Source organism: Physcomitrium patens, chromosome 4, assembly GCF_059467195.1.
Source record: "Physcomitrium patens ecotype Gransden chromosome 4, ASM5946719v1, whole genome shotgun sequence".
In the NCBI taxonomy this organism is placed as follows: Eukaryota; Viridiplantae; Streptophyta; class Bryopsida; order Funariales; family Funariaceae; genus Physcomitrium; species Physcomitrium patens.
Genome location: NC_143413.1, coordinates 225048 through 245038, shown reverse-complemented (window position 1 = coordinate 245038; position 19991 = coordinate 225048). Strand labels below are relative to the sequence as shown.

At 36.6% G+C, this 19991-nt stretch overlaps 1 protein-coding gene across 2 annotated transcripts; it reads left to right on the top strand.

Moving 5' to 3' along the window:
• The first annotated feature begins 1299 nt into the window (after positions 1-1299).
• On the top strand, positions 1300-6090 carry LOC112281543 (homeobox protein HOX1A). Of its 2 annotated transcripts, none has more exons than XM_090249415.1 (9): positions 1300-1437; positions 1627-2238; positions 2577-2742; positions 2988-3111; positions 3220-3332; positions 3497-4240; positions 4569-4907; positions 5054-5143; positions 5314-6090. In XM_090249415.1, exons 2-9 carry the CDS (start codon positions 1850-1852, stop codon positions 5725-5727), a joined length of 2379 nt encoding a protein of 792 aa, XP_090105541.1. In that variant the 5' UTR covers positions 1300-1437; positions 1627-1849; the 3' UTR covers positions 5728-6090. The 2 variants fall into 2 exon arrangements, with proteins under 2 accessions (XP_090105541.1, XP_024373963.1); XM_024518195.3 differs by having other exon boundaries at positions 1303-1442.
• The last annotated feature ends 13901 nt before the right edge of the window (positions 6091-19991 follow it).

Here is a 19991-nt window from a genome sequence, read left to right as displayed (position 1 = left end):
GAAAGAACAAAATAAAAAACCAATACTAAGAGCAATGAAATCTATTTATAGAATATAATAAATCAAGAAAGATTGAGATATAGGATTAAAAAATATTAATAGAAGAAAAACAACAATGATGACAAATTTAAAGTCGGAATTTTAAAAAATAAAAATAAAATCTACAATAACAAGATCTATTGACATATCAATAGTTTAATAATAAAAAATAATAAAAAAGCTACTAGTACAATAGCACCTAATCATTGTCAAAAAATAGGACAAGTGAAAACAAAAACTCTTGTGATAATAAGACCCATTTATAAGTGAAGAAAGGGATTAGAAAATAAGTCCTAGGATAATATGACTTGATTTATAAACTATGAATATAAAATAAACTGACTCTTAAAATAACAAGACATAATGATGAAAAAAGTGAATGCTTGAGAAAAAATATACTCTTAGTTGAGAAACTTGATAATGGAAAGAGGAAAGACATGGAAGGATAATTGTGAAGATAGTAGATGTAATTGCCAGACAAGAGAAAGGAAAAGGAGACCAACTCCAAGGGTAGAAAGGATCTTCTAATCACGGTTTGAGGGAGAGAGAGACGTGAGAATGAAAGAATGATTGTTAGAATAGTATGTCTGTCTGTCTTGGGTGAGACCTCCAAGATAGTGAGAGATAGAAATAGAGAGAGGGAGCATCAGGAAAGAAAGAGAGAAAGAAAGACTGACGTCTCCAAGAATAGAAAGACAAAGAAAGACGAATGAAGAAAAGTCAACTTGGAGAAAGGGGACATGGAAAGACAGACAGACAGACAGAGAAGAGAGGTGAAACCCCAGGAGGAGATGAAGAAAGAAACTACTCGACGCTTTCAAGATAAAGATAACGATACGAAAAGCAAAAGAAAAAGAAAGAAAAGAAGAGAGAGAGGGGAGGGTAAGGATCGTCGAGGGTAAAGACAGACAGACGGACGGACAGAACAAAAGAAAGAAAGAAGAGAGAGATGAAGAAGGAGGGTAAGGGAGGCGAGGGGGCGGTGCCGGCCACCAGAAGACACACTGCTTCGTTGCCCAAAGAAAAAGAAAAAGAGAGGAAGATAGAGGACGAGAGAAAGAGAGGAAGAGCTGGGTCCCAATCCCTGAGGAGGAGCAAGTTTCCCTCGCCATTTGTCATTTCCCTCGCACTTCACGAAGTTCTCTCTCTCTCTCTCTCTCTCTCTCTCTCTATGTCTCTCCCTCCCTCCCCTCCCTCGCGCTCTCTCCCTCTCCCTCTCTTTTCTCTCTGGTGTTGCTCGCGCGCAAATTTCCCATTATGCTCCCGCCCTTCCCTCCGCCCTCCCGCCTAGAAGAGGAGCATCAATAATCGGCCTACCTGCCATCAATCTATCTATCAATCTCATCTAACATACTAGGTCCACTGCACCCCCGCACCCTCACACCCGGTCCGACAAAAGTAAGGTACTCCTCCTTCCTCATCCTCCATCCTGCTGAGTTTACCGTTGTAGTGGAACGCGCTCAAGATTAGTCTCCCTCCACCCCCAGCATCTTCCATGCTCTCTGGCGCACGCCCTGCTCCCTCCGTCCTTCGTTTTACTGGTTGTTGAGTCTGGGAGCATGTGGCCTTGGGGTTTGGCGGAAGCAGGGAAGGATTGCCGGCCTTGCGGTAGGTCGAATTGATGCCGTAGGGTTGGAGGTTGGTTCCAGCTCTGGAATGATCAATTTGGATCCCTGGGTGTTGGAGTAGAGGAGATGTGTGCGGTGAGTGTGCGTGGCTGAGTTGAGCGAGACAGAGAGAAAGAGACAGTGGAGGAGAGGAGAGCTGAGGAGAGTCGAGGAGGACGTGGTGTTGTCGCGAGGGGCGACGAATGGTGCCGACGGGCGTGGTGGAGCGGGAGGACCAGCCTGAGCCTGCTGCTGCCCCCCCAGTGCCGGTGATTACACCCAAGACGCTTCGATCGCACTCTATCAGGACGCAGACCACGCCAGGTGATGGCGATGCTGGTGCGGATCATGCTCCTGGAGCAGTGGCAGCAGCAGCAGCATCAGCAGGAGGAGGAGGAGCAGCGGATGTCATGCAAGGTAACGATGCGGGGCAGGAACGGCGAGGACGACGGCGCGGGCGACGGAAGAAGTCAGACGTGCCGCTCGATAATCCCACGCGAATCCTAAAGCATGTCAAGTACTTGCTCATTAAAATGCGAGTCCACCAGAACCTGCTCGATGCGTACACAGGGGAGGGTTGGAAGGGTCAGAGGTGAATACTTTAGTCTGGCCCGACTTGGTTGATATCTCTTTTGTGTATTTCCCAAGGTATTTGTGGAGAGTCTTGTGTGAGGTGCGATCATTCAAGTTGAATGAACAAATGTCTTCCTGCATCCGTAGAGCTATATCCCGACGAGTCGCGAAAGGTTTGGTAGGTTTGTATGTGTTTTTCAGTAACTGATTTATGGCCTCTAGGTAACCGCTGGTTTTCATTAGAATAGTCGCCGGGCCTCTTCTGATGCTAATCTCTTTTCTCTATCTATATTCCATTTACAAATCCTAAATCTCTAACGGCCTATCCCCATTGAAATTATGTTTTGCCAATTGTAGTCGCGAGAAGATCAGGCCGGAGCAAGAACTACAACGTGCGAAGGCGCAGATACTGCGATCTAAGTTGGCCATACGGGAGGCTATTCATGAACTCGATGACGTGGGTTTAGAAGGTTCTCTCGACAAAAACGCTTTTGATTCTGAAGGTCGTATTTACCATGAAGAGGTATTCGTTGTCACTTTCGATTATTTCACGCAGTTTGTTACCAAAGCAATTACTCTCTGGGCAATCTCGAAAAAAACTAGGGTTCCTGAGATAGATTTTTCAAGTTCCCTGGCTCTTTTACTGTTCTATTTCTTTCTTTCTTTCTTCCTTTCTCTTCAAACGATCTTTCTTGTTTGAAAGTCCCATACTTCTTTGGTAGTTTAATTCTCAGTTTAAATCTAATGCTACATACACATTGCGTTCAGATTTTTTGTGCGAAGTGCAAATCCCAAGAAGCTCTTCCTGACAACGACATTATCTTGTGCGACGGGGCGTGCAACAGAGGCTTCCATCAGTATTGCTTAGACCCACCTTTAGCTACGGAAGACAGTAAGAGCGTCCGCCACAAACCTCGCTATGCTAACATTGTGCTCCATCTATTCCCTTTTCAAGTCAGGAATTACTCAATGCTTATCACTTTTTGATTGGATTGCACAGTTCCTCCTGGAGATGAAGGATGGTTATGCCCTGTATGCGACTGCAAGATGGAGTGTATTGAAGCGATAAATTCATATTTTGGCACCAGTTTTGAGGTCGAGAATAGTTGGGAGGTGAGTGCAGCAATGATTGCTGCGCAGTATGACTCATTATATAACTAGGTTGTCGTAAGTTGTAGAGGCCTCAAGGTCGGAACATTTAGGTCCACATACGCCGACGAGTGATTTACCTTCAATCCTTTGTGAGGAAGTGGATTGATTGTTCGTCGACCTCGCAGAGCTTTTTTTCGAACGAAGCTGGTATAGCTGCAGGCGGTGGAACGCAAGAAGGGGCTGGTGGTGATTGGCCTTCCTCAGGCGATGAAGATGATGAGTATGATCCAGAAACAGCGGAAGGGCCTTCTTCAGCTTCTGAAAGTGGAGCTCAAGTAATAGGGCTTGCTGTTGACTGGCCGTCCTCAGACGACGAAGATCACGACTATGATCCGGAAGCAGCGGAAGAACCTCCTGGAGCTTCTGGGAGTGGAACTCAAACAGTAGGTCTTGACGTTGATTGGCCTTCCACAGACGATGAAGATGACGACTTTGATCCAGAAGGTATCAGAAAGCAGGCAAACAGTGACGAAGAAAGTAGTAGTGATGAAAGTGAGGAGGACGGGGAGGATAGTGGTTCTGTAAGCGGCTTCAGGGAAAATGAGGCGTCTTCAGGTGTAAGTGACAAAGATGAGCAGGAGCCTAGTGAAAAACATAATCTGGAGCTAACTGCTGTCACTAACATCAAGAAACTTGCAAGAAAAGGAAAACGTAACATAATCAGCAACAAAGGAAAAAGTGAATATTTAGAGTCTTCAGACAGTGATGATTCTGATGTCTCTCTTTTTGACGAGTTCAAGGGTGGTAATGCCAATTTAGGCTTAAGACGTGGGGATCCACAGGCAGCAGTATCAGCAGCAGACGAGGAAGCCGTGATTATTGCTGGGAAAAGACATCGGAAAGCTGTGGACTACAAAAGACTACATGATGTAAGTCTTAACATACTATGTGCTGAGGTTGAGATTTACTCATCCGTATTGGACGAATATTCTGCGCAACATTATTCTTTCAGTGAGGAGTTCTAGCTTAAGTATTTCACCAGCGCTTACTGTGTCATAAATTTGAAAACTACGTTTCTCTGGCTGCATGGATTTCGTGTATTGCTGATTTTATGTAGAGTTCATCTTATGAGTCCTCTTGGCAGTTTTATGGGAATGTACAGCAATTTTTTCTCGTAATTAGTATCATGTGTGCTATGCTGTGCCAAGATCCTATTCCTTGAGTTTTTGTGGATGAAAAATCTTCGGCTTGCTGAAGGAAATGTATGGTAAAGCGGAGGCCGATAACGATGACGACGTTATCTCTGAGGATGAAGATTGGGGTCCTGAACGTCGCCGAAGACGAACCATTCCTGATGATCCTAACTCGCCAAGGTCCCGAATTCGAGGTAGGAAAGTGAGAACTCCAAGTGGAGATATTTCTAAAGGAGCCGATGCAGATTTACCCTCTGGATTACCAGATATGCCATCCCACTTTCCCACTGGTTCACAAGGTGAAGTAGGCTCACCACAAGACATTCCAGCACTAGATGGAGCAGCTGACAGTCCTGGAGGAGAAAAGCGGATGTGGCGGCGATTGCCTGATTCCGCAGTCGAGGTATGCTACATACCTCGACCTAATGTTATGCTTGGCTTTCTAAGCGTGCAAGTTTATTAAGTCGTGCTTTCTAACCAGCCATGACCATCGTAGAACATATTCATGAATCATATTAGAGGCTAAATTTTTCATTCAATGGATGCCAGGCATTACGGTGTATTCTTGATGTTAATAGGCTGCCCTCAAAATCTCGGAAGGAAGAATTAGCAATTAAGCTTGGGTTGAGCTTTTCACAGGTAAGATTGCCTTGGGTTGCTAAGTTGTACAGTAGTAATCCTCTGACTAATCAAATAGATATGTTCGCTTGTAGTCCATCTTTGCAAGGTGTATGAAACTCGAAGATTCTAGTTTTGTGAACTTCAAAAACAAATCAAAAGATAAATAGATGAATCGTTCCTGATTACAGGTTCATGGATGGTTTAAAAATCAGCGGCATCAAGCTCTGAGGAAAGGGTTGGCATGTCCTAAGCGGATACATCCAGTAGCATCAAGCTCAAGAGATTTCAATACTGTCGAATCTCCATCGTCTGTGGCGACTTTAACTGAAAGCACATTACCGCAAAAAGAGAATGCTCCAAATTCTATTTTAACTGAGAAGTTGGACGAAGTTCAGGTGCGACTCCTCGAATTGAAGCAAGCGTTGGACGATTTTACCAAGAATGCAGCAGTGGTTGCGGATGGCGGAAGTATTGAATTGGATAACAACGTGGAAAACGGAGGAATTGGACTTCCTGAAAATGGAAAACGTGTTGTCTATGTGCCAGTTGTGGCCGACGTTAGGGAACAATCACCAATGAGTACGCATACTAGCGCATGTTGAGAAAAGCAACGAGATGTTTCTTGGATTCAACTTCTTTTCATCGATTCTTTGTAGAGATGCTCAACGATCAGGATATGGAGGATTCTCCACTGCTGTATCGGAGGTCTTAAAGTGGAGTCTGCATCATCTGGCTTAAACTTTTTCTTGTTCCTTGAAGTATGAGCTTCAAACTGTCATAGAATTTTTTCATTATTCGTTCTTGGCTAGGCATTTTTTAATTTTTCATTCTTTTTTATCGTCTCTTTTGAATTGTTGTTTGCAAACCTAAGTGCTCTAATCACCTATATGTTAAGTACTCAAGCATTTGTTTCACCATCACCTCTGAGGGTTCATTGGTGAGATTATGCCTACCACATTTTGATATATTGTTTGCTGTGGTATGTAATCATGATATACTCTTTTATAGTTACCCACGGTGACATACAGCGTTGATTCACTCAATGAGACACAATTTAACAGAAGATAACTCACCAGTTCTTTTAATGGGTTGTGGAATGAAGAAGTGCCTGAATTTCACCTACTTCTGTGATTACACTTAGCTCTTTTGGTAAAACCTTTAACTCCTTTGCTGTGTGACTTGAATACATGCAACAAACTTGAAATTGTTAAATTGTTCATCACTGAGTGTAAAAAACTTCTATTTAATAGATGAAATTTTCAAGAGGATTTGAAAGAGGATATATCTTAGGAATATAATTAGATTAAATCATATTTTTGTTAGGCTTAAGCTATAAAATACATTCGAAGATGTTGTATGGACATTAATTATGTATATATATACATAGGATTATGATTCACTCATCTGAATCCTTTTTGCCTTGTTCCAATATAGATTCTATTCTTCCATCTATCTTCCTTGCTTTGGTGTGGACACATATTGAAGTTGTTTTCATCACAACCACACAGTGATGGGCATTAGCAGTGCAATTGAGTGACATGCAAGACAACAAACAAAGTTGTATTTAAAACAAATCTATAATTTTCTTCACACTTAACCTATTGGAAATTGTTTGGAGAGTGTGCATAATTAGTCATCAATCAAAGATTCAATATGATTGAATTTGGCAATGTATGCTACCATCACCATTAAATTCAACCAAAGTTTATTTTATTTTATTTTATTTTGTGCTTTTTATGTGTTTAGTTTGTGTCTCCTAAACATTATGAACTATGTCAAAGTCTATATAATAGCGTTGAAGAGACAAAGATCTTTTCATTTGAGTTTGAGAGTGCCAAAGTTTTCTAGCAACATATAAGCCTTGTTATGATAGAATAAGATAGATGTAATGCTGCTTGGAAGACTACTTTGGTACTAAAGGCAATAATATTATATCTAGTTTTGTTGAGCTTGTCTTGCCAAAGATTGAACTTCGTTGTGCCAAATTGAGCTACATCTCCAATGATAAGTATATAATTGATCTCACATGACATCAATTGTTGCTCAATCATGTGACATTTTAGGCTTTTTCTATCCTAGCTCTTTTCCAAAGAATCAAATAAAGCAGCATAGTAGTGAAGTGCTTCAACAAACTTATCAAAAAACAAGCCTTTGTGATTGAGGTTTTGCTTTCTAATGGTAATAATCTTTGATGAAAGCTTTTGTATCAATCTTATTGTGGCAAAGTCACAACTTGAAACATGGTGTAATGAGTGATGCATCAAAACAACATCTAAATGACATCAAAACGATATTAAAATAATAATACCTACATTGAAGCAAAGAAAAGGATAAAGGCCAAGACTTATGCCAAAGCAATGGAGAAAATGAGAGGGAATTGAAACTTGCACTAGAACAAAGAAAAAGACTTTAGCCAATTAAAAGCCTTCGATGTATGCATAGACATAATGGATGTGCTTGCAGCTTGACTCTTTTTGTTATTATCTTAGAGATTTTTTTACTCACTACAATCTCATGCAAAGGTAAAAAAATTAAAAATCTAGAAGAGCCAAATAAAAGTCTTGGGTATGTGTACAGATATAATAGGTGTGTATATAACAACCTAGGTTGTACTTGTAGCATGAGCCATTTTATTGTTATCTTATAGATAAAACTTAATGATAAATAATTTTCAACTACAACTTAAATGTTAAATTATATCCTTGACTATTTTTTCTTTTCTTTTAAATTCCAACTTGGCTATGTTTTCTTTTTCTTTAATAAAGCCTTTTAGTATAAGTGATGTCTGTAAAATTATCTAACATAGCCAACTATATATTATAATGTACAAAGAAGAAAAAGAATCATTCTTTTTAGCTTTTTAAAATAAAAAATATAATAGAAGTATCACTAAATTAATTTATATTATTCATGATTTTAATCATATTTATAACTTGTATTAGCATTTTTTTTTTTTTTTTTTTTTTTTTTTTTTTAAATATTGCACTTTAAAGTCCATAGATCCTATCTATTGAAAAGATTATAGGCATAATAGTAGTTTTTGCAAAATACACTTTACAACTTGCAGACTTTGTGGTTCTAGTATATATTGTATCTCTATTCTAATATATTGATATTTTATGTTTTTTTAAAATTATCATTTAAAAAAACAAAAATAAAATTAATTTATATATTCTTTCTAAAAATTTATAATCATATTTTTGTAATAATTTTTTTATATATAAATAATTAAAAAAAAAAAATATATTTTGATATTTTATTTAGACATCAAATATAAATATTTTTTTAAGATTCTTAATTTATTTTTATAATATAAACAAATAGATTTATTTTAATAATCTACTACTTTTATAATTTCTTACAAATCAATCTAAACTAAGTATAAAGTTTTTTTTTGTGATATTTAGTATTATTATCAAAATTTATTAATTTTAATTTTATTAGTATTTTATATTTTTTTCTCTTATTTATTTTAAATTAAACCATCTATATATCTTTAAATTTTGATTTTTAGTTATATTATACTAAATTAAAATCAAAGTTAATATTACAAGTTGATAACTTTTGTAATATCTTATCATTGTTAGATTATTTTTTAGAAATTATTTTTAGAAATTTTTATTTGGTACGAGAAAATATAAATTATGTTCTTCTTATTTGACTGAAGTATTTTTTAAAGTTTTATTTATTTATTTATTTGAAATTAGATTAAATTAGATGAAAATAAAAAATAAATATTAATACTATACTTATTGGAAGCAACATTAAGTTTATATTAGATGTACTTTTATTACAAATAGATGCACTTAGTAAATATCATTCTATTATATTTATGATAAGTGGATTATTAATAGTTAAAATTAATTATGAGATTTATTAATAATAATAAAAATAAAAATCTTTTTAATATGAATTCATTTCTAAAATGGCATTACTATCTAAAATATGTTTTTTATACATTTTTAGATTATATCAATCACAAAAATCTTGATCATTTCATATCAAATTATTATCAAGTTTATTGAAGCATAGCTTTATCAAAATTTATATTTAATTTTATATAGTATCTTTAAAATTAATAAAACTAATAAAATCTCTTTTATTAATGCTCTTCTTTTGCACTAAAACAAAAAGAAATGCCATATGTCATAAATAATGACTTGTAATTTTAAAAAGTAGAGTAATTATATTTTTGAGCTATGAAACTACTAATTTTAATTTATACTATTTTTTCTCTATGATGTTTGATTATGTTTGTTAATAAAATCTTTTGTTCTTGATGTCAAAAATAACTATCATAATAATTCTAAAAAATTAAAAAATTAAAAAATATTATTTATTTTAAAAAAATTACATATTCTAAAAGATGAAACATAAGTATGTACATATCCTAATAGTATGACTGTACCATTGATCTCCAAGAAGAGGCTCAACCACCATTTGATTCAATCTACAATCAATCACAGAATAACCTTTTGACATTGAAAGATTACAACAATAAAAATCTTACAAAAAAACTTATTCAACATTTCAAATTTCCAATATCTGCATCAATGCTTTTTGTGAAGAAAAAAGATTGCTCTTTACAAATGTATATTGATTATTGTCGCCTCAATAAAATAATAATAAAGAATTATTCTCCATCATCATTGACATCAAGGCTTTTGGAATAATTTAGTTAAGCTAAGTTCCATATCAAAATAGATCTCTATGGAATGTATAATTTAGTAGAGATTTAAAAAAGAAATGAATGAAAGACAAAATTTTGGATAAAGTATGGATATTTTGAATATAATGTCATGTCTTTTGGATTAAAAAATACTCTAGCTATATTCTACTATGTGTCAAGGACATGAATCTCAAAGAAAGAAAATCCTCAATATGCTCTTCTATCACTGAGGAGAACTAGAAAGTCACTCAAAAATGATATATTATTGAACTAGAATGGCTATTGCCAAAGACAAGAAGATTAAAAAGTCTTGGAATAAGACTAAGGACTAGGAATGCATTGACAAGAGTGAAGAAGGCTTCACTCTTGCGTCCATATATACTATCTAATTAAGAGCTATATGGCGATATCCTGTAGGACTTCCAACATGTTTTGATTTTGCTAGCCACATGTCTTGTCTTGTAAGGCAAGTTGTCTATATATGCACCACGTAGTTGGCTTCTTTCACAAGCTACTACACGGAGATAACTTGTTCAATAAGCTACCAATATATAGTTAGCTTTTTGGCCAAGTTTCTAACCTACAAATACATCTAAAGTCGAAACTGCGTTGTAGAATAGACAAACAAACTTTGTGATAAGTTACTGGTTGGTTATTAATAACCTTGAGAATTAGACTTATGGTTAGGTAGTTTAGTTGGTAACAATAGGTTGTTAGTGGAATAAATGGTTAAGAATTCAAAGGATCATAACCTTTGGACTGCTGGCAGACTGTCCATCTTTTGATATGATAAAGAGGTTGAGGAAAAGGAGGTCGAGGCCAGACTGTGATAGTCGTAAGTCAAGGCAAGCTTGGTACTATCTCTTTTTGTTTCTTTGTTATTGACGAGTAATGGATAGTTTTTGAATATTGAGAAGTTAGTCTAGAGTGCAAGACTGTGATAGTCGTAAGCCGGGACAAGCTTAGTGCTACATCTTTTTGTTTTCTTTGCTTTTTATGAAGAATTGTGATTGAGAGAAGTATTGTGGAAACTGTGATTAGAATATTATAGAAGATGACTTTGAACTGTCCGATTTGGAGAAGATCTGTGACCTTGAGAATTGAGATTATCGAATTATATTGTGTTAAGTGCAGATATTGAATTCTATGTGATGAATTGAGAAACTGAATACAATGGGTATGCTGGAGATCAGTAATTGAATATATGTATATATATATATATATATATATATATATATATAAACCACAAAGAGAGTAAGTGGGAGAAGAACAGATAAGAATATGGGAGTATTGTTGAATTGATAGTCGTAGAATGGATTATGTGTTGAATTAAGACGAAAGTAGTAAGTCTTGGTATTTTGTAGTTTGATAATCGATTTTAGATAGTCAGAGTACAGTCAATTGTGACACTAACAGACTCAATTCATATAACTAGTTTTATTCCGTATTCGAACCTACATCTATTAGTTCAATTGCTTTGGTATACTGAAGCTTGAACACAACAAGACTGACATTTTGGCTCTACTGCTGGGAAAATGATAACAATATGAAATATTAGAAATTGATTGTATGGGAGATAGAATTATATGTTGAATGAGAACGTGAGAAGAACTAGTTTTAGGGTTATAAATATGTGAGTTTTAAATTAAGATAGTATTGATTTTGTAAAGAAGAATAAAATATTATGAATGATAATCAAGAACAGAAGGATTATCAAAGAATTAATCAACAAGCGAAAGAAAGACATGAGTGATTATACATAAGAAATCTCCTACAAGAATGACAAAAAGAAATTGCAGGTCCAAGAAAAATCAAAGGAAGAAAAATTCAAATTCAAATAGTAAAGAGACCAGTGATAACACCAATGGCTACTGGAGTGTAAGTAGACGGAGGATCTAGTATAAATCTTATGAATGTCGCTACAATAGAGGAGTTCGATTTAGATCACTTATTGCCTACTACAGTAGTTTTGAGAATGGCTGACGCCAGTCGAGTTAAACCTATGGATATTTTACGAAGTATTGATATAGTAATTGTAGAGATTACCTATAAAATTGATTATATTATTTTTTGATTGCAAAGCTCTATATTGTCATATCTAATTTTATTAGGGCGATCGTGGTTGTATCAAGCTAAAGCTCGAAATGACTTGGGCCATGGTACATTAACAATTGAGAAAGGTAATGATAAAATTGTGCTTCAAATGTACCTTGTCCAATATCACAGAGAAACTCAAGTTGCCAGTTCAGAATTCACATCAGATTGTAAAGATGAGGCTACAGAAGAAGAAATTGGTACATCTAACCCAATTTATGCTGATACAAGGCAAGTTGTCGAGCATAATAGAATGAAATACTAATGCAGGGATTCGGGAGAGTACTTAGTTCCCCCAGATGTTATTGATGATTTTGATCATATGATTGCATATTGGATGAATAGACAGGATGTTAATCATGTTAGTACTATGGAACTAGAGTTGAAAAGTTCTAATTTTTCAGATTTTATGAAAGATTTTGAAATTGAGCAGAACATTATTCCAGAGACTCCTGAAATTTCATGATGTCAACTAATTAATTTAGGTACAGGGGAGGTTCTTCAAATCATTTAGATTTACAATGGTATAAAAGACAAGGAGAAAGAAATTTGAGTGGATTACTTTTTAATGTACAAAATTGCTTTTGCATGGTCATATGCAGATTTGAAAGGAATTCCAGCTGAAGTTTGTGAGCATTGAGTTATATTGGAGGAAAAAACTACATCAGTACACTAAAGATAACATCGACTTAATTCAAAATACTCACTTATATTAAAAGAAGAATTGGATAAACTCTTGGAAGTTGGATTTATCTATCCAGTTCCTTTCAGAGAATGGGTTTCATCAATTGTTATGGTATTGAAAAAGAATGAGAAAATTAGCATTTATCACGATTTCTAGAAACTTAATGTGGCCACTAAGAAAGATTACTTTCCATTATCTTTTATGAATAGTATGGGTAATATGTTATCATTATTACCAAGTAGTAAGAAAATAGGAGTGGGGTACTATTTAAAGGCATTCTGTGGTGTTGTTTTAGGTTTATTGAAGTGCCAATTTCTTGGATTCATTATTTTGTTTTCAAGAGTAATAGTTCTAGTTAAGCGCTTGACAAAGGAAGCATCATGGAAATTAAAAGTATAAAGAAAACTACACACAAAGAAGACAGTAGCAAACGAGATTTAGAGGATAGTGTCAGGGACAAGAACTCGATGAAAGCTAAAGAGTAAGTGAGACTTTTCTCAAAAAGAAATAGGACAAAATAGAAATATGTATATTAAGAAAGAAACTGGAATGGCTATTGCCAAAATACAAGAAAACTAGAGACCCTTGAAACTAGACTAGAAGCAAGAAAGGAGTTGACAAGAGTGAAGAGGGCTTCACTCTTGCCTCTATATATACTATCTAACTAGAAGCCACGTGGCGATGTTCTATAAGACCTCCAATATATGTTGACTTTCTAGGCCACATGCCTTTGCTTGCAAGGCAAGTTTTCTATGGATGGACCACGTAGTTAGCTTGTTCTTTAAGCTTCCAACATGCGTGGCACATGGCTAACTTGTTGACCAAGTTTCTAACCTAAAAGTCAACTATAGACTCCTATAAAGTCAAAGCAGCATCTATGAAGCTTCTAAGAAGCTACTCTAGAAGATATTACACAATTAATCTACTTTTACATACTTTTATCTATTCATATAGGTAATTATATGTATGTCCGTGACATTACCCCTCCTTCTAGGGACGAGTTCCACGAGGAGCGGTGATTATATATTGAGAAAATCTAATATGCGGCGAATTGTATTTGCTACATACTCTGATCTTTGTTCTCTTCGAAGATAGTTGATGGGTCCTCTTAGCCATCGATAGTGTCCCATTCCAGGGCGAGAAGACCACCCTGTTATTTGATCACTGTTGAGGCCTTCATAACTTCCTTCAAATAATACATTTGAAACACCATCAGGAGTCGTTCCTATCTCCAATAATATCACCAAACATCGAGAATCTCTTCCAAGGTCGTGATACCAAACGCGTTGTATCTCACCATCTATTCGAGGAAGAACATGTCGTTCTTGAGGGTCTTCATTTCGGTTGCGTCGTCTTGAAGGTTGTGACAATCGCAATGTCTCATCCGGTAAGTCAGCAAACGAAGGTTCTTAAGTTGAATCCACTGGTTGTTGGCTCTCCATCTAATTAGCGTCACAAAATGCAAAGAAGTTACAAACAAGGATAGGAAATTGAATGTTATCTTGCCTCAATCTTGTCTCTTTTATAAGAGAGGTTTTCATCTTGGTTTTGATGGATGTCGTTGATGAAAAACTTTGACTTTAGCTGATGCATTTGCTAGATTCCTGGATGGCTCCCATGTGCGCTCACTAATATCATATCCGCACCAATGAACAAGATATTCCAGCTTATTTCGGCGCCGCCTTGAGTCTAATATCTCTTCCACCTCAAATTCTTCATTATTATCTACTTCTATAGGAGGCGGTGGCATTTGTCTTCTTCCTTGTATATCCACTGTCTTATATGGTTCAAGAAGAGACACGTGGAATACAGGATGGATCTTCATTGACTCCGGTAGATGTAACCGATATGCAACTGGGTTGATCTGTTCAGAAACAGAAAAGGGGCCAAGCCTACGATAGTCCAATTTGTCACAAGGTCGAGTGGTCTTGATATTGCGACGAAGTAGCCATACCTTATCACCCACGTTGAGTTGTGGTTGCTCTTTACGATATACATCTGCATTTATCTTTTGTCGTTCTTGAGCTTTCTTCAACTGCGCCTTCATTATTGCATGTAACTCTGACAACCGATTTGCCATATCTTCTGCTGCAGGATTATCAACTTTTGAAAAATCAAAAGTATCAAGTCGTGGATGATAGCCATAATTGGCAAAGAAAGGTGTTTGTTGCGTGGAGGAATGTACCGTATTATTATAAGTAAACTCTGCCAATGGCAGAAGGTTTGTCCAATCATCTTGTTGGTAGTTGATGGTACACCTTAAATACTGTTCCAAGACTTGGTTTACGCGCTCTGTTTGTCCATTAGTTTGAGGATGGAAAGCTGAAGATAGCTTTATGTCCACTTTTAAAATCTTGAAAAGAGTCCTCCAAAATCTCGACACAAATTGAGTTCCCCTATCCGATATGATATCTTTAGGCAATCCATGATAGCGATAGATATTATCAATGAAAAGCTTAGCTGTTTTTTTACCTGTGATAGATTTTGTACATGGCATAAAATGTGCCATCTTGGTGAAACGATCTACTATCACAAATATAGAATCATAAGATCTTGAGTTTGGAAGATCTGTGATGAAATCCATAGAAACAGAAGACCATGGTTGTTCTGGTATAGGTAATGGCTGAAGAAGTCTGTAAGGTCGATGTCGAGGAATTTTTGATCTTGAACAAATATCACATGATTGTACAAAGTCTTTGACTGACTTCCACATTTGTGGCCACCAAAAATCTCTTGATATGAGTTCTAGAGTCTTATTATATCCAAAGTGCCCTGCTGCTGGAAAGTCATGACGTGCTTGAAGAACACGCAAACGTGCTTTTCCTTCTAGAACATATAGGCGTCCTTCAAAATATAATAGATTATTCTTGAACTCAAACTTAGAAGAATCATGAGACTTGGAAGAATTATTCTCGATATCATGAACAAGAGGGTCTGAGGACATACTGGACTGGATTTGCTTGAGAAAAGTTGAATCAACAGTCAATGTTGATTTCACTGCTCGGAGATGAAATTGCTCCGGTTTCAAGGGGACCGTTCTTTGTTGCTCAAAAGCTGCATCTCCTTCTTTTGGTGCAAAATAAGAACGTCTAGACAGGGCATCGGACAAACCTTGTTGTTTTCCTGGCCGATAAGTGATAATGAAGTCGAATTTTGACAAAGACATACTCCAATGAGCTTGACGATGATTCAACACGCGTGCTGACATGAAATACTCGAGGTTCTTGTGATCTGTATACACAGTGACTGGACTAAAAGCACCTTCTAGATAATGACGCCATTCTTGAAAGGAATCCACGATTGCAAGAAGTTCTTTATCGTGGATCTCATAATTGATCTCGGCTGCTGAGAATTTTCTTGAATGAAAAGCTATCGGATGAAGTTTGTCATCTGTTCCCATTTGTGATAAAACTGCACCCAAGGCAAAATCCGATGCGTCTGTTTCCATAAAAAATGCCTTGGAAAAATCAACACGATATAAGACTGGTGCAGAGACAAACGATGTCTTCAAGGCTTCAAATGCTGCTTCCGCTTCTTGATTCCATTGGAATTTATCTTTACTAGTCAAGCGTGTAAGTGGAGCTGCAACTCGTGAGAAGTCTTTGATGAAGATCCGATAGTAATTGGCAAATCCCAAGAAACATTGGACATCTCTCACAGTCTTTGGAATCTTCCAATCCATGATTGTTTGGACTTTCTTAGAATCCATCATAAGACCATCATTTGAAATGATGTATCCTAAAAAGTCAACTTGAGTAGTGTGAAATACGCACTTTTCTATCTTGGCGTACAATCCTGCATCTCTGAGTTTTTGTAATACTTGACGAACATGTATTTCATGTTCTTCAACATTCTTAGAATAAATCAGGATATCGTCTAGGTAGCAGACGACAAAATTGTCTAATAATTCACGAAATACATCATTCATGAGATGTTGAAAAGCAGCTGGTGCATTCGTGAGTCCAAAAGGCATGACATTATATTCAAAATGCCCGTACCTGGTTCGAAACGCAGTCTTCCATTCATCTCCTTCTTTGATCCGTACTAGATTATATGCTCCTCTTAGATCTATTTTTGTATAGATCTTAGCTTGATTTAACTGGTCAAGGAGTCCTGATATCAAAGGTAATGGATACCTGTTCTTGATTGTGATCTTGTTGAGTCCTCGATAGTCAACACACATTCGTAAAGATCCATCTTTTTTCTTTACGAATAAAATTGGAGCTCCTGCTGGAGATTTTGAATGGCGTATGAAATTCTTCGCTAAATTCTCGTCAATATATGTCTTGAGTTCAGCCAACTCATCTTGCAATAAACTGTAAATTGGTCCAAATGGTGGCTGAGTTCCTTCCTTGAGATCGATTGAACAATCGTATGGACGATGCTCAGGAAGAATATCTGCATTCTTTTTCTCAAAAACGTCTTGATAATCCTGATATTGACTTGGAATGCCACTTGAAGTCTTTACGCTTTCAGAAATAGGTGCAGCATAAATAGCAAAAGTTGATCCTTCTTTTGCTGCGTGTATAAATGCTTTTGCACCTATAGGTGTGAGTTTTACTATACTAGACTCATGGTTTTTTACTTGGTTAATAGAACTGTTACTAATGCTCTGAGGAAAATCAAGTTTACGAGAAATCCAATCTATTCGAGGATTATACTTTTCTAACCATGATAAGCCTAAAATTACTGGATTAGAGGGAGATCTAATTATATTAAAAATTACGCAACTACTATGACCATTTATTACTACATCTACAGGAAGTGTTTCGTGAGTTACATCTCCAGAAGAGAACGGACGACCATTTATGACTTCTACGTGTACAGGTTTAGTTTTTTGTATTAATGATATTCTATGACATCTAGCAAATTCTTCATCTAAAAAACAAGATGAGGCTCCTGAATCTACCAAGGCAGAGGCTTTGTAATTATTAGGTCCTAAACGCACATCTATTATAAAACAAGGAGATGGTTTTGAGGAGAGGATAGGACCTTTATTAGAAGTTGTACAAGATTCCAGCCGCACGGTCACTATTGTAGCTGGACGTACTCGTTTTCCGACATATTGTCTTCTTTGACAGCCGTACTCCTCATTTTGTAGTTACGTCGCTTCTTTGGACAATGTTGAGCAGTGTGCTTAGGTTCTCCACAATATAAGCACAATCCTTCTTGTCGACGACGAGACTTTTCTTGCTCAGTAAGAGGTTTGAAACGTACCGCATCAATTTGCATATCCTCTACTTCCGAAGGTATGTGTTGAGGAGACGTCGGTGTTGCCATTGAATTGTAGTAACGTTGAGGCCCACTTGTACGACTCTCGGATCGAAATTCAAAAAGTCGATTGTCGCACTTCACAGCAAAGTCAATTGCTTGACTCAATGTTTGAGGATCAGGTAAATTAAGCATCAATTTCTTTACCTCATATTATAATCCGTAGAGAAATTGACTCACAAGTGCGGCATCATCCCACTTGATATCAGTTGCAAGTTGTCGAAATTGCGAAGCATATAATGTTACTGATCGATTGCCTTGTCGCAAAATACGGATCTTGTTGGTTGCAACACGAATTGCATCATGTTCTCCAAACATGGATCGAAACTCCGCCAAAAAAGCCTCCAGATTATCCAATATTGGATCTCGTCGTTCAAGAAAAGATGAAAACCATGACAATGCTGAACCTGAAAGAAGTGTACCAATGAATCTTACTTGTGACCCTGGAGTTGGATAGCTCTGGGGTTGAAGTTCAATCACTAGTTGGACCTGATTGATGAATCCTCGAAACTTGGATCTGGTACCATCAAACTTCTCGGGCAAGGCAACTCTCGGTTCTCTAATACTCGAAGGGTGTTCCATTCTGGGAAAAGGGACATGGTTTAGTGCAGATGTTGAAGCAGCCCCAATCATCTCTATATCTTCACTTCCTACCATTCTTGTTGCTCCTTGTGGTGGTAAATTGAGTTGATGCATCGCAAGCATTAACTCCCTCAATTGTTCTTGCATCTATGCCATTGCACTCTTCATTTCAACAAGCTCTGCCATAGTAGCACTTAAAAAAGAGAAGATGTCTAACAACGCTCAAAACAAATAGAAGAGAGGAATTGATAACAAAGAAAATACTAAGAACAATATCAGTTTAAAAGAGGGTAATCCGCAACTTCTAATGCGCTTATGTCTTATCAAGAAAAAGGGGTAATCCACTCTTAATCAAGAAAAGACAAAGCTCTGATATTGTAAGTGTACTCTTGTCAATCTGTCAAGGACAAGAACTCGATGAAAGCTAAAGAGTAAGTGAGACTTTTCTCAAAAAGAAATAGGACAAAATAGAAATATGTATATTAAGAAAGAAACTGGAATGGCTATTGCCAAAATACAAGAAAACTAGAGACCCTTGAAACTAGACTAGAAGCAAGAAAGGAGTTGACAAGAGTGAAGAGGGCTTCACTCTTGCCTCTATATATACTATCTAACTAGAAGCCACGTGGCGATGTTCTATAAGACCTCCAATATATGTTGACTTTCTAGGCCACATGCCTTTGCTTGCAAGGCAAGTTTTCTATGGATGGACCATGTAGTTAGCTTGTTCTTTAAGCTTCCAACATGCGTGGCACATGGCTAACTTGTTGACCAAGTTTCTAACCTAAAAGTCAACTATAGACTCCTATAAAGTCAAAGCAGCATCTATGAAGCTTCTAAGAAGCTTCTCTAGAAGATATTACACAATTAACCTACTTTTACATACTTTTATCTATTCATATAGGTAATTATATGTATGTCCGTGACAGATAGTAAGAAGGTTATATTTGAGCAAAACCAAAGAATTGAAGAGCAAGAACGGACAATAAAAGAAATTAAAAAATCCAAGCTAGTATTAGAGCGAGAATGGGTTCACCAATATGAATCTTGGACGAAAGAAAAAGAATACATCTTATAGATTGTGGAAGGACAACAGAAAAAATTAATCGTGAATCGCAAGATATGAGATTTGGAATGAAAAAAATTCAAATGTCAATTGCAGGCAGAAGGAGACAAAGCATAGTTATTGATAAAAGAGAAAGAGGCATTGAGTGACTAATCTAGATACAAAACGGAGAAAATGAGGTCCAAAATCAGAGTTTTACAAGCTAAGGTGGCAAAAGTGACGAAAAATTTAATAGTGAGGAGCCGGTCATAAGCATCAATTGAAGATGTTCTAGAATAGATGAGCCAGCAGCAGCGTCAGTTGGAACTTCGTGATGCCCAGATCTTGAAATTGGAGGCTCAAGTATGGAAATTGGATTTATTGAATGAAGATTTAATGGCATGTTTGGATGGAGAATCCTCAAACATTGAAGCAGATGGTTGAAGATATAAAGAGGAGAAGATCACCAATTCAAAGGGTGGTAAGCCAATGCCATTGACTGAAGAAGCCAACATTGCTC